This window comes from Salvia miltiorrhiza, chromosome 5 (assembly GCF_028751815.1).
Source record: "Salvia miltiorrhiza cultivar Shanhuang (shh) chromosome 5, IMPLAD_Smil_shh, whole genome shotgun sequence".
Lineage (NCBI taxonomy): Eukaryota > Viridiplantae > Streptophyta > Magnoliopsida > Lamiales > Lamiaceae > Salvia > Salvia miltiorrhiza.
Genome location: NC_080391.1, coordinates 3,283,977 through 3,298,029, shown reverse-complemented (window position 1 = coordinate 3,298,029; position 14,053 = coordinate 3,283,977). Strand labels below are relative to the sequence as shown.

The 14,053-nt window shown below is 36.4% G+C and overlaps 1 protein-coding gene across 1 annotated transcript; it reads left to right on the top strand.

The window, feature by feature from the left end:
• The first annotated feature begins 5,198 nt into the window (after window positions 1-5,198).
• Window positions 5,199-12,458, top strand: LOC130985155 (CSC1-like protein ERD4). The gene is given in 9 exon segments (XM_057907960.1): window positions 5,199-5,533; window positions 8,069-8,100; window positions 9,134-9,282; window positions 9,365-9,640; window positions 10,439-10,518; window positions 10,520-10,893; window positions 10,896-10,947; window positions 11,212-11,449; window positions 11,942-12,458. Coding segments are annotated over 9 exon segments (1,806 nt in total). The 5' UTR covers window positions 5,199-5,294; the 3' UTR covers window positions 12,308-12,458.
• Window positions 12,459-14,053: the final 1,595 nt, after the last annotated feature.

Genomic DNA, 14,053 nt, shown 5'->3' with positions numbered 1-14,053 from the left:
CAATTAAACATACATTTAGAATCTTTTAATTTTTAATTTATTTATTGTTATATTTTTTTTCTTCCAGTTCCTTATAGTTATATATTTTTAAATTTTATTTATTATTATAATTTCATTAAAGGCAAAATATTATATTCAAACAAAAAATAATTATATATATATATATATATATATTTTTTTTTTGCAGCTAACATCAATCTTTTGTTAAACAAAATGGTTATTTATATGTATTAATACTTATTTTTAAGTATATATAAATATTTTTTGCTCATCATTTTTTTTGAAAAATCAATGAATGTGTCGTAAAAGTTATCTCCAAAGATTTAATTATCTTTTTGAAAATTCAATAAATATGTTTATCTAACAATCTATGGAATTGTTATACAACCAAGGGAGATCGAAGGATTTCGATGATTCAATCGTCAATGACCTAAAACAAATGATTGACAATAACAGTCCTTATGCAAAGGTTTATCGAATGGTTGCTGATCAAATCTCACGTGATAGCTCCATCGATGTAAAGCTTCGGCTAATAGGAAATAGATCGAAGGATGGAAGGGAATACAATATGCCAACAACATCAGAAGTTGCTGCTCTTATTGTTGGAGATTTTGAATCGATGCCCGATATGGCATTTACGATACAAGACATAAAAGATGAAGGACAACAATTACTTCTTGCTAGACGGTTGCTTCAACAATTTATGGTGGATGGATATACCATGATGGAAACACAAAAGCTACAATGGATCCGTTACAACCAGCCAAACCCTTAGGTCAGAAATATACGTGAATCTAAATGATTTGAAAAGCAAGGGAAATACTGACACGACATATATTGGCAAACCAAGCATATTGCCATCAACATTCACTGGAGGGAGGCGATACATGATTCAAAATTATCAGGATGCCATGACAATTTGCAGGTGGACAGGATATCCGTCGTTGTTCATAACATTCACATGCAATCTAAAATGGCCAGAGATCATGAGGTTCATTGACAAGAAAAACGTAAGACCATAAGATAGACAAGATATATTGGTTCGAATATTCAAAATGAAGCTTGAAGAACTTATACATGATCTTAAGCAAGGAAAATTGTTATGGCGAACACAATGCACGTAAGTTATTATTCTTATACTTTTAGGTATAATTTATTTGTTTATTTATTTAGATCACTTATATAAATTTTTAACTTATAGATATAATAAATAGTATTTATTAACTTACTAAATTTATGATATTATATTTGATTTATACAGTAGTTAACTAAGAACATGAGATTACAGGTATTTTAATCTTAATCTAATTATATATTTTAAAAAAAATTATATTACCATGATAATTTATTAATATTATTTTAATTCAAATAAAAAATATTAAAATATAAAAAGTACTAAATGTTTGTATCTATGTATTTATCTTAATAATTTTATCTTGCATTGTTCGAATTAGTCCTCATTCCTTAGTAGATGTTATATAAAGGCGACTATAGTAAATTAAGTTCAGCGATAATAACAAAAATTTATTAATTTATTCTAAATCCAAATACCTTGATAGAATACGATGGCATTTGTCAATTATATTAGGCTAATTAAAACTAATGTAGTAATAGATCGTTTTTCTATGGATTACATATTTTACAAGACGACACAGTAAGGTTAAATGGCTTATCTTGATTGATTTTGTGAACATTTAAATGTAATTATGTATAGTTAGGATATTTTCATGAAAATACTACAATACAACGTATAGGGAAGGCAATAAGGCTGATAAAAACAATAGATATTTTTGTTTGATTTAGTGATAATTCGAATAAGAAATATTGGTACACATTTTTGTTTCAGGCAAATGCTTCTGGTTCGGATGCAGAAGAAACCAAAGAATTTGCAGAGTGGATACTTAAAATAGGTGACGATACAGCCGGACATAGTCTTGGTGATGGAGAATCTGTTGTGGCATTATCAGAAGATATCCTTACACGCGATGCAACAAATCCTATTGCAGCTATAGTGGAAAACACATACAATGACGTCATGAATAATGCATTTGCAACAAATCATATTGCAGCTATAGTGGAAAACACATACAATGACGTCATGAATAATGCATTTGATCCAGAAATGTTTAAGAATAGAGCTATCTTGGCCCCCACCAGTGAGATGGTTGATACAATCAATGATTACGTCATGTCTCTGATGTCTAGCAAGGAAAGGGTTTACCTAAGTTCAGACAGTATTTGCAAAGTAGATGGACAAGTGGACCTTGATGAACAGGTATTCTCGGTTGAATATCTCAACACAATCAAGTGTTCAGGATTACCGAGTCATGAAATTAAATTGAAAGAAGGATGCATAATAATGCTTCTCAGAAATATTGATCCATCTAATGAGCTTTGCAATGGCACTAGGCTGATAGTAACTCAACTTGAGGAACGCGTTATTGAAGGCAAACTCATTTCAGGAAAAAATGCGGGCAAGAAGTTTCCCATAGCTAGAATGATTATAAGTCCATCAGATTTCGCTAAATTTCCAATTCGGTTTCAGAGAAGGCAATTTCCTGTGAGTGTTTGTTTTGCTATGACAATAAATAAAAGTCAGGGACAATCTCTTTCAAATGTAGGATTATATCTACCGAAACCAATTTTTAGTCATGGACAACTCTACGTGGCAATCTCAAGAGTCACTAGAAAAAGAGGTCTAAAGATTTTAGTATGTGATGAGAGTGGTCATACACAAGACACAACAACTAATGTTGTGTATGATGAAATTTTCGATAGATTATGAGGTAATTGCAAATTTAATATTTTATTCAAACTTTAAAAGTTTTAAGTCATTAACGATATTATTTAAAATATTTTTTTCTTATATTTTGCTAGGTTGATTTGATATGTGTGTGCTGCTTGTGCTTGGAGGGAAGAAAGGTGCAATAAATCCCATCATATTTTTTCATGTTCATAGGTAAAATATGTTATATGAGGATGGTTGAGCCGGGTCGGTTTGGGGACGATGGTTAGGCCGAAGTTCTTGAAACTGACCTTTCCGCTCCTCTTTCCTTTCCTTTTTGTTTTCGTTTTAGACGAGTACTCTTTTTTCATTCTATGGTTTTTCCTACCGGGTTTCCCTAAAATGGTTTTAATGAGGCTCGGCCCTTAGACTGCTTCTTTTGTGCTTTCAAGGGTTTCTTAGGTTTTTCTTTTCTTTTATATATAATCGCATTATAATAATGTGTTATATGAGGATGAATATATTTCATCTTTTACTCTATCATGTTTCGGCTTGGGACTTCGGAATTTGCTTCTCTGTTTTTTTTTTGGAGGGGGAGACATAAGTTGACTTTTAAGCATCGAAAATTTATAAAATCATCATAATCAGATTGGATTGGTGGAAGTGTCTGAAATTAGTTTCTTACAATTACCTTCTGAGTTGAGAGAATTGTTTGACTAAATATTAGTAAAAATAGATTTAGTTAACATTTTTTACTTTAAAATAAATTTATTTAATACTTTATTTTAGTGAAAAAAATCATCAAATAAAAAATATATTGAATAATTACAAATATTTATATATTTTCATTTATTCCCGTCGATTTTCGACGGGTTACTGACTAGTTACTTATGAAACCAAAAATGTGAACACAATATTGATTAAATTGCAGCGTGAATTTATTATAAGAATCTCTTTTACAACGAGAGTCCTGATCTATTCAATTAAGAATTTCTCTTAATTAAGTTGAAATAATACAAAATAAATCCATCTAATCCTATCGAATATGCTATTAATAACTAGACTCGTGGAAGTTAATTACACTACAAAAAAAGTTTCTAGTAGTGACATGAGGCTTGGTGGCTAATATTCGTGTCACAAAAATTAGTGGCGTTTGAAAATGTAACTATTAGTGATTAGCTACATCATCAAATGTCACTAATTTTTATGACACACATAATAGCTACCAAGCCTTATGTCACTAGTGGAATTTTTTTTTGTAGTGTTAGGACAAATACACAAGTATTCTTTATTTCAGATTATGATGTATTCTTTTTTATTGATAAATTTATTATAAGAAAAAGAGGAATAATAAAAAAAAATCTCTTTAAATACTTTTTTTTTTCCGTTATATATTCTTTAAAATTTCTCTTTAAATGCCTAATATGGAGTAGTTTTTTCCAGAAAGTACTCGGGCTACATGTTATCCGGATAAAAGCACATTCTCAACTAATAAAATAATAAATCTGAATTTAATTATTAATTTGTTATTTTTGGACGGTCTATTAAAATTAATTCATTTTTATTAATAGACAATAACCACAACTTAGTTCCTTACATCTACTTATTTAACATTTCTATTACATGGTGGACTCTTTTATCCAATCACAATATAATTAATTATTAATTAACATCATATTTTCAGTGAGATAGTTTCTCCACTTAAGATGCATTTAATTATTTTTATTAAAATTCAAATCATCCCATTCTAAAATAATTTATTGTGAACGAGAGAAGTATTCCCTCCGTCCCAAGAATCTTGACACATTTTCTTTTTTGAGTCGTCTCACGAATCTGGACATATTTCCTAATAAGGTAATAATTATTACATTCTCTCTCATACTTTATTACTTTTATACTTTATTAACTACACACTTAAAATACTAATCTATAATTTCTTAATTCGCGTGCCGAAATCAAACGTGTTTCTAACATGATTTAATCAATATACTATAAAAATCAATATATATATATATATACATATATATAGGGTGCGGTTATAGTGAGAACCACAATTATCGTGAGAACATAAGAACCAATAAAATTACTGCATTTGCTATACAAATTAATGCATCCGCTATTAAATTTAATGCATCCGAAAAAAATAATTTTTTTGCTCCCTTCAGGATTCGAACCCAGCACCTGCATCCATCCACCAAGATGATGCATCCACCATAGATCTTGATGATCGAATGGCTTAAAATGGTTCTTCATTCTTATTTTATTAGTGGTTCTTATTTGAACCTCTCCCTATATATATATATATATATATATATATATATATATATATATATATATATGTGTGTGTGTGTGTGTGTGTGAAGCACGTGTTTCTTAATTCGTGGGACGGAGGGAATATCTTTTTTTCTAACATAATTTAATCAATATACTATAAAAATCACATATATTAAGCACGTTTGTCCACACATACTATATATATATACACACACACAAGCACAATATGCCATGTTAAAATAAAATTGAGAACTATAAAAAAAAATGGCATTGTAATTGAAGAGAGAGAAACGCCATGGATGTGAGCTCGTTCTTGACGTCGCTGGGGACGTCGTTTGTGATATTCGTGGTGTTGATGCTTCTCTTCACGTGGCTTTCGAGGCGACCCGGCAACCGCCTCGTCTACTATCCGAATCCGATCCTCAAAGGATTGGACCCGACCGAGGCTTTCCGGGTCACCCGCAACCCGTTTGCGTGGATCCGGGAAGCCGTCTCCTCCACTGAGGCTGATGTCATCACACATTCCGGCATTGAGACACTCGAGAACAGAGTGATGAGGAGTCTGAGCTCGAGGCTCTTGATCAAGAGAATGTAGATGTTTTACACCAACAGCGGCTCGCGGATGATTTGGCTTCCACTAGGCCAAAGCGAGCATACAAGAGAGTTCAAAAGCTGGGGTCAGATCAGCCTTTGAAGCATTATGGGCAGGCAAACTTGGTCAGGTGCGCACTACCAGAGGATGATGCGGTACCAGCATCATACCAGGAAGCTATTCGGGATAAGAATAGCGCAAGCTGGTTGGCTGCGAATGAAGAAGAGATGGAGTCTTTTCGGAAGAATCAAGTTTTGGAAGGGGTTCTACCTTTGCCCAAAGGAAAGAAGGCTATTGGTTGTAAGTGGATCTACAAGAAGAAAGAGGATAATTCTGAGCTCGGTGGGATCAGGTACAAGGCGAGGTTAGTAGCAAAGGGATATGCACAGAAGGAGGGAGTGGACTACAATGAGATTTTCTCTCCAGTAGTGAAGCACACTTCTATTCGGGTGTTGTTGAGTGTTGTGGCTCACAGTGATCTTGAGCTGGAACAACTCGATGTCAAAACCGCTTTCCTGCACGGAGACTTGGAGGAGGAGATTTATATGCGTCAACCTGAGGGCTACAAGGTTGAGGGTAAAGAGGATCATGTTTATCGCTTGAGGAAATCCATGTATGGATTGAAGCAATCTCCTCGACAGTGGTACAAGCGGTTTGATTCTTTCATGCTGAAGCATGGTTATTCCAGAAGTGATTATGACTGTTGTGTCTATATTCGGAGACTTCCTGGAGGTGAGTATATCTATCTTTTGTTGTATGTGGATGACATGCTTATTGCCTCGAAGAGCAAGGTGGAGATAGATAGACTGAAATCTCAACTTGGTAAAGAGTTTGAGATGAAGGATTTGGGCACTGCTAAGAAAATACTGGGTATGGAGATTAGAAGAGAGAGGACAAACTGTGTTTTGTTCCTGAGCCAGAAAAGCTACATTGAGCGGGTTGTGCAGAGATTTGGGATGCAAGATGCAAAATCGGTGGCAACTCCGTTGGCTCCTCATTTCAGGCTCTCTAGAAAGTAATCTCCCACTTCACCTGAAGAAAAAAAATTGATGGAGAAAGTGCCTTACACTAGTGCAGTTGGCAGTTTGATGTATGCTATGGTGTGTACACGTCCGGACATTTCACAAGCAGTTAGTGTTGTGAGCAGGTTTATGGCTAATTCTAGAAAGACACACTGGGAAGCTGTGAAGTGGATCCTTAGGTACTTGAAGGGTACCAGCGACACAGGATTGTGTTTTAGTGGAAATACATGTCAGGTTAATGGGTTTGTGGACTCGGATTATGCGGGTGATCTAGACAGACGACGATCTAATACGGGATATGTGTTCTGTGTACACGGTGCCCCCGTTAGTTGGAGATCGATGTTGCAGGCTACAGTGGCTCTTTCCACTACCGAGGCTGAGTACATGGCTTTGGCAGAGGGGGTTAAGGAAGCTTTGTGGCTGTGGAGTCTTCTGGGTGATTTTGGGATTAAGCAGGATCGCGTGGACCTGTGGTGTGATAGCCAGAGTGCTATACATTTGGCAAAGAATCAGGTTCATCATGCTCGTACCAAGCATATTGATATCAGGTATCATTTTGTGCGGGATGTCATAGAGGAAGGTGATATTTCTCTTATGAAAGTGCACACAGATGAAAATCCAGCAGACATGTTAACCAAGGTGGTGACTGGTGGCAAGTTTCAACACTGTTTGGACTTGCTACATATCAACCCGTGTTGATAATCAAACGGGACAGCCTTTCGGGGCGGTGTTGGGGTGAGGTGGAGCTTATCCTTTTGTGTTCGAACTACAGGAGCTTGATCCCTGGATTGGGTATGTAGGCAATCATGGAAAAGTGGTGCAGCTTGTACGGGTGTCCATGTTCGTGGGCGGTGCTCGTATTCGTCCTACATTTGAGGTTTATCAAATGAAGTACGAGGTGGAGAATTGTTGGTGGCAGACAAGGGGACAACCCTTTTCTCTTTTGCTTTTACTTTTTGCTTTTTCCTTTTGCTTTTTGTAGTGAAAGTCGTAAGGGGAGAGAGGGAGCGTAAGTGAATACTCACTTCTTGCTTCAGACATCAAGGTGAGAGCAGAGAGAGCTGTGAGAGAAAAACAGAGAGAATTGGGGTGTGATATACACGAGAGATTGTGAGGTATTTGAAGAGGGTTTTTCCAGCGTGGGTTTGAGAGTGTACGAGAGTGAGAGGTTGATCTCATCTTGGGTGTAATTCTCGATTCATTGTGTGACGAGTTCGCGGGTTGTGCGAATCGTCGGAGTTCTTCAATATTACGATTGGTGTTGCTCCCGTGGACGTAGGCATTTGCCGAACCACGTAAATCTCTTGTCTCATTTATCGTCTTGCATATGATCTTGATTACTTGTGGAGATTTTCTTGTTTGCGAAGATTGGGGACGTTTCTCGGTTGTATGTGCGTTATAAATTGTTTCCGCTGCATTGGTATTATTGTATGGATTTGCATTTGATACCAACAATACAGCTGTCTATTTTGTATTCCTCACCACCGGTAAGCTACCTTAAGTGTATTTCTAACTTCTAGAATTAATGTAAATTGTGTACACTAACACTGGCTACTCATTCCGTTCACGAAAAGATGTCCTAAAGGAGTGTGACGCGGATTTTAAGAAAAGGGGCTCACAAATTATTACTAAAAATAGATTATGATATTTTTTGTGGACTGAAGGAGTATTTAATTTAAGGATATGTTCTCTATTTGATGGTTAGTTTTAGTTTATCTTTAGAAAAAGAAGGAAAAAGAAAATATGAAAAAATTATCAAACTTTAATGTTATTTTTATCTCATGTACTCTTTTATGGAAAAATATATGAAAAATATGTTAAGAAAAGAGAGAAAAAGAAAGATGAGTTAAATACCATTTGACGAAAGATCATAAGTCACTCAAGACTAAAGAAATTGTAAAGTTTATTAATTTGTTGATTATTATTTGAAAAAGGTTTTATTGTAGTTATAAAATTAAAAGACCATATTGCTAATTAAAAATATTATATTTATTTATTTATTGCTTTTATTAAATAAAATAATTTTTTGTTTAAAATTACAAGAGGTATCTATTCTATAATCAAATAAGCTACCTGCACGCAAACGAGACTTTTACACAACATAAAGGTAAAAAAACTACACCACACATCGGCGGGACCACTACCCCATACAAAAGTAGGAAAAACTACACCGCATTAAGACGGGATTAAACCCATTACTTCTAACAAAGGAAAATCTTTGAATGTCTTAGCTTTGAACTAGCTTCATCGGCATCCGATAAAATAACATTAGTTACATGTACCGCGTGTATATAAATACGAAATCACATGCTAGAACAAATAATTTGTACTCCCTCCGTCCACGAGATAGAATTCCGTTTAAGAGCCGACACGTGTTTTAATAAAGTTGTTAAAGTCATTGTAAATAAAATATAGGGATAGTGTTAGTACAAAAAATTAGAATAAAAATTAGATGTGATGGTTCAAAAGGTGTGGACAAGAAAAATGGATAAATATGACTCTTTTTCGTGAATTATGCAGCACTGGGAATATTGGTTTTGTCGGCGGTCGTCCTTCTACCTCTGCTTCTTCCCGTTGCTTATACTGGTCGCGCCATTGCAACCTCCAATGAAACCACCATTGAAGGATCCATGGCTGAAGCCGACAAGCTATCCATGGAGAATATTGCAGTTACTCACCTTGTCTAAATCTATATGCATTTGTTATTTTCATTAGTTATAGAAAAATTAAAATTAAAATCTCCATTGACAGGACAAGAGCCCTCGGTTATGGGCGTTTGTGGTAGCTACGTATTGGGTATCTTTTGTCACATACTACCTCTTATGGCAAGCGTACAAACATGTCTCCGACATGAGGGCTTCGGCCCTCATGTCGACTCATGTGAAGAATGAGCAGTTTGTTGTCCTTGTCCGGGACATACCTGCTCCCCCCGACGGCCTGACTCGCAGGGAACACGTCGATTCCTATTTCAAGGCGATCTATCCACATACGTATTACAGCTCTATGGTCGTCACAGACATCAGAAAGGTAAATATATATATTCATGTGTGGGGTTTTCATTCATCATTGATCGACCAGCACACGCCGGGGGCGGATCCATGATTTATTGTTTGAAAGTATTTACACACGAGGCCTTTCGTACACTTCATTTTTATATATATTCGAGTATAATCTTAATGAGTTTATGATCAAAACTCTGTGCCCTTCCATTTACTATTTAACAAGAAGTATTAAATTAAAAGCATATAAAGATGCTACAATTCTTAAAACAAATTTAAGAAATCACTATAAAATGTTAAGTAATTAACGTGATACTACGAATATTAAAACAGTGTACTACATTATTTCTTATATAAAGATATTGCTAAATTTGCCGCACTAAAAAAAATAAGATTTTCGTTCGAATTTCAGCTGCAATCATCTGTCAAGATGATGCATCAATTGTAGATCTTAATGATCCAAAGGATTAAAATGATTCTCCGTCCTTATTTTATTTAGGGGTTATGGCTAAAAAACACACGAAACTTTTGATGAAAATTATAATTTTCACCTGAACTTTTAATTTAGTCAAAAATACACATGAACTTATATTTTAGTTGCAATTTTCACTCGAGTTTAACTTCCGACGAAATTAAAACTTAGTTGGCAATCAAAATTAAATCAAATATATCAATTTGTTACCTTCTTAGACCTCCGAGCTTCTAAATAATCCTCATCATCAAAAAAACTAGACCAGCATCACGTGAACTTCCGAACGCCAATTAAGTTCTAATTTCGCCCGAAGTGCAATTTTTGCCAAGACAATAACCTAACTTGTGGACTCAGGCCAACAAGATTTACCAAGAGCTGGAAGGCTACAGAAGGAAGCTCGCGCGCGCACAAGCCATACAAGGAAAGCGGCCCACCGCTCGAAGCCGAGCAGAAGGCCACCCTGCGAGACAAGCAGCAGCCCGCGGCCGTGGTCTTCTTCAACGACCGGGCGGCGGCCGCCGCGGCCGCGCAGAGCCTCCACGACGTCACCGTGGATCATTGGACCGTGACGGACGCGCCCGAGCCCCGCCAGCTGCTATGGTCCAATCTCGCCATGAATTTCTACGCGAGGCTGATTCGCCGATACCTCGTCTACTCACTGGTTCTCGTCGGCATCTTCTTCTACATGATACCCGTCGGCATGGTCTCGGCGATGTCCACGCTGGAGAACCTGAAGAAGCTGCTCCCCGTCTTGACGCCGTTGCTCGAGCAGCCGGCGGTGGGGGCGATCGTCGGGGCCTACCTGCCTCAGCAAGAGGCTTTCCTAGAAGTGCTACTCTCTTCTTGACGTTTGTGGCTTTGAAGTAAGTCTGCGACCGTAATTTTTAGTGTTTTTTTAAAAAGATGACTATATGTTACGGAATTTGAAACTGATGACTATATCTTCCATCACGGTCCGAAATAGGAGTGTAAATGTGGAAAATGGAAGCTATAGTCATAATTTTCAAACGTATAGTCCTCTTTCTGAAAACACTGAAATTTACGGTCCTATTTTAACGATTGGCTCTGGCTTTCCTATATGGTTTCTTACTTAACTAGAATATTGATGAGCTTAAGTAATTGCTCAGGTTCTTTGTGGGCTATGGGGTTGAGTTGTCAAGGATCTTTCCTTTAATAGTGTTTCATATGAGGAGGAAGTTTGTAGGCAAGACTGAAGCAGCTGCGGGAAATCTTAAGTATGGGACTAGATTTCCTGATGATATGCTCATTCTCACCATCGTCCTCTGCTACTCTGTCATGGCTCCCATAATTCTTCTATTCGGAGTCATGTACTTCGCTTTGGGATGGCTCGTGCTACGGAATCAGGTCACTCGTTTTCTTTGATCGTAAATTTATCATGAAAAAATATGAAGAATTTGAAAGAAAAAAAAAATCTCTTATTTCTTTTCTTAAATTCATTTTATGTAAAAGAGAATTTCATTGTTTCTCATTTCTCCTTTTCCACTCCAAGGGATGATATTATCCCTCCATTTTCGGTGTGATAATAAATGGTGAATTTTTCTCATTTGTAGAAAATGAGGGATTTAAAGAGAAAAATTCTTTTATCACTTATTTTTTCATGATAAATTTACAATTAGAGAGAACGCGCACGATAATATTCTTCATTCATGTTAGTTATTTACAATCAAATGAGGGGTCTCCTCATTCACGTTAATACTAATACTCCATATAAATTATAGCACAAAATTTGGAACTTCTTTAACTTTATGTTGAGCATTTTACACTTACGCTGGTTTGTTCAACTCGCAATGGTCGAGTACGTTGAGCATTAGTGCGTTTTCTAAAAATGCTCGACAGGTGCTGAAAGTGTACGTGCCTTCGTACGAGAGCTACGGGCGGATGTGGCCCCACATGTATAACCGCGTCATGGCGGCGTTGATCCTCTGCCAGCTCACCATGCTCTGCTACTGCAGCGCCAAAAAATTCCTCTACACTCCGCTTCTCGTTCTGCTTCTCATTCTCAGCCTCCTCTTCGCTTACTTCTGCACGACCAAGTACTACCGCTTCTTTCAGTCCACGGCGCTCGACGTTGCGTGCCGTGAACTCGACGAGCCTCCAAACATGGAGGAGGTCTTCCGCTCCTACGTCCCGCCGTGCTTGACATCGTTCGATTTCGACGACGATGCTCTGTCTCACGTTTCTGTATCAGCTTCTCTGCTTTGATTTCTTCATATTTTCCACTACCTGTGTTGTTCACTTGTGGTGTGGTGTGGTGTATATAGTTGTACAAAATTTGCTTTGTTATTTCCCTGCCAAAATTGGTGTGTATTTGTGGAATTTAGACATCAAATTGCACTCTTTGTTCCTCGTTTTATGATCTTGGTTCCCAGGTAGGCAGGGGCGGAGCCAGGGGGGGCTAGGGGGGGCTAGAGCCCCCCCCAAATTTTGAATTTTTTTTTTTTTTTTTATAATATGTCTAAAAATGTTGTTATTATTATTATTATATTTGTATTTTAGTAAAAAAATGTCTAAAATGTATTGAATGCCCCCAAATGTTTTTTAGTAAATGTTGAACTATATTATCTATAAAAATGTTGTTATTATTATGATTATATTTGTATTTTAGTAAAAAATGTCTAAAATGTATTGAATGCCCCCAAAAAAAATTTTCGGGGGCTACCGCCCCCGAACCCCCATAACAGTTCAGCCCCCCCCCCAAAAAAAATCCTGGCTCCGCCCCTGCAAGTAGGTATGGTAGACATTACATTTATGTATGTTACCAATTAGACCATCTCCAACGGAAGATTTATAATACTCTGTTTGTCTCGTAAGAGGGTGTCACGTATAAGATAACACAAAGTTTTAAGAAAAAAGTTAGTAGATAATATGTTGAATGTAAATGAATGATTGTGGTTGAATTGATTGTGAAGTTGTGATTAAAAGGCGAAAGTGGATGTGTCATAATGAAAATGGTTTTTTTTTTTTTATGAAACAAACGAAAATAGAAAATACGATTCATTCTTAAGAGATGGAGGGAGTTGCGTTTGGCACTTTATTGCCACATGAGACATCTCCAATCCTGCATTATTCTGACACGCCATCTTAGTGCAACATTGTTTCGCCATATTACCTTATACTAGTAAATGACCCGTCGAATTTCGACGGGATCTATTAAAATATAAATTTATAAAATTATTTAATATTATATTTTTTGTTTTATGAATTTCTTTTTACTAAAATAGAGAATTTAATAAATATTTTAAAGTAAAATGTTGTAATATTTATTTGAAATTGATCTAATTTAAATGTCTTTATGAAATTTATATGTAAACATAGTTTTATTTGAAATTGATCTAATGTAAATTAGATGTCTGTAGCTGGAACCAATAACTGAAAAAAATAAGAAAAATAAATAAATTAAATAAAATCATTAATGACTTAAACTATCAAAGTTTGAATAAATTATTAAATTTGACATGTAAGGTTGTCCATGACTAAAAACAGATTTCAGTAGATATAATCCTACATTTGAAAGATTTGGAGAGAGCGGCGAATTACTTGGTTCTGGCAGATGAGTTCTGTTGGAGCGTTGCTGTTCGTAGTTCGTGGCGCTGCACTTTGATCGAACACATGGTGGGCTCGTTTGGTGGTTCTGTTCAGCTGAACAATTGGGACTCGGTGGCTGCTATCTCGTCGAACATTTGGTGGACGGAGGGCGCTGGCCTTCGGCTCTATGATACGCCGGCGTTGCCTTCTTTTTCTGTCAGATCCGATGTTTGCTTCGGGTATGGCATGGCTGCGGTTTGCTTCACAGTTTGTTTTCCCGATGTTGCTCTGGGCGAATTAGTTTACGGCGACGGCGTCTCACCGGCCGAAACTATTAGCTTCTCTTTTTTGGTTTTTGTTTATGAGGTAATCTCGGCGACGGCGTATCGGCGACGGCGTATAACCGGCCGTTGTTTTACCCCT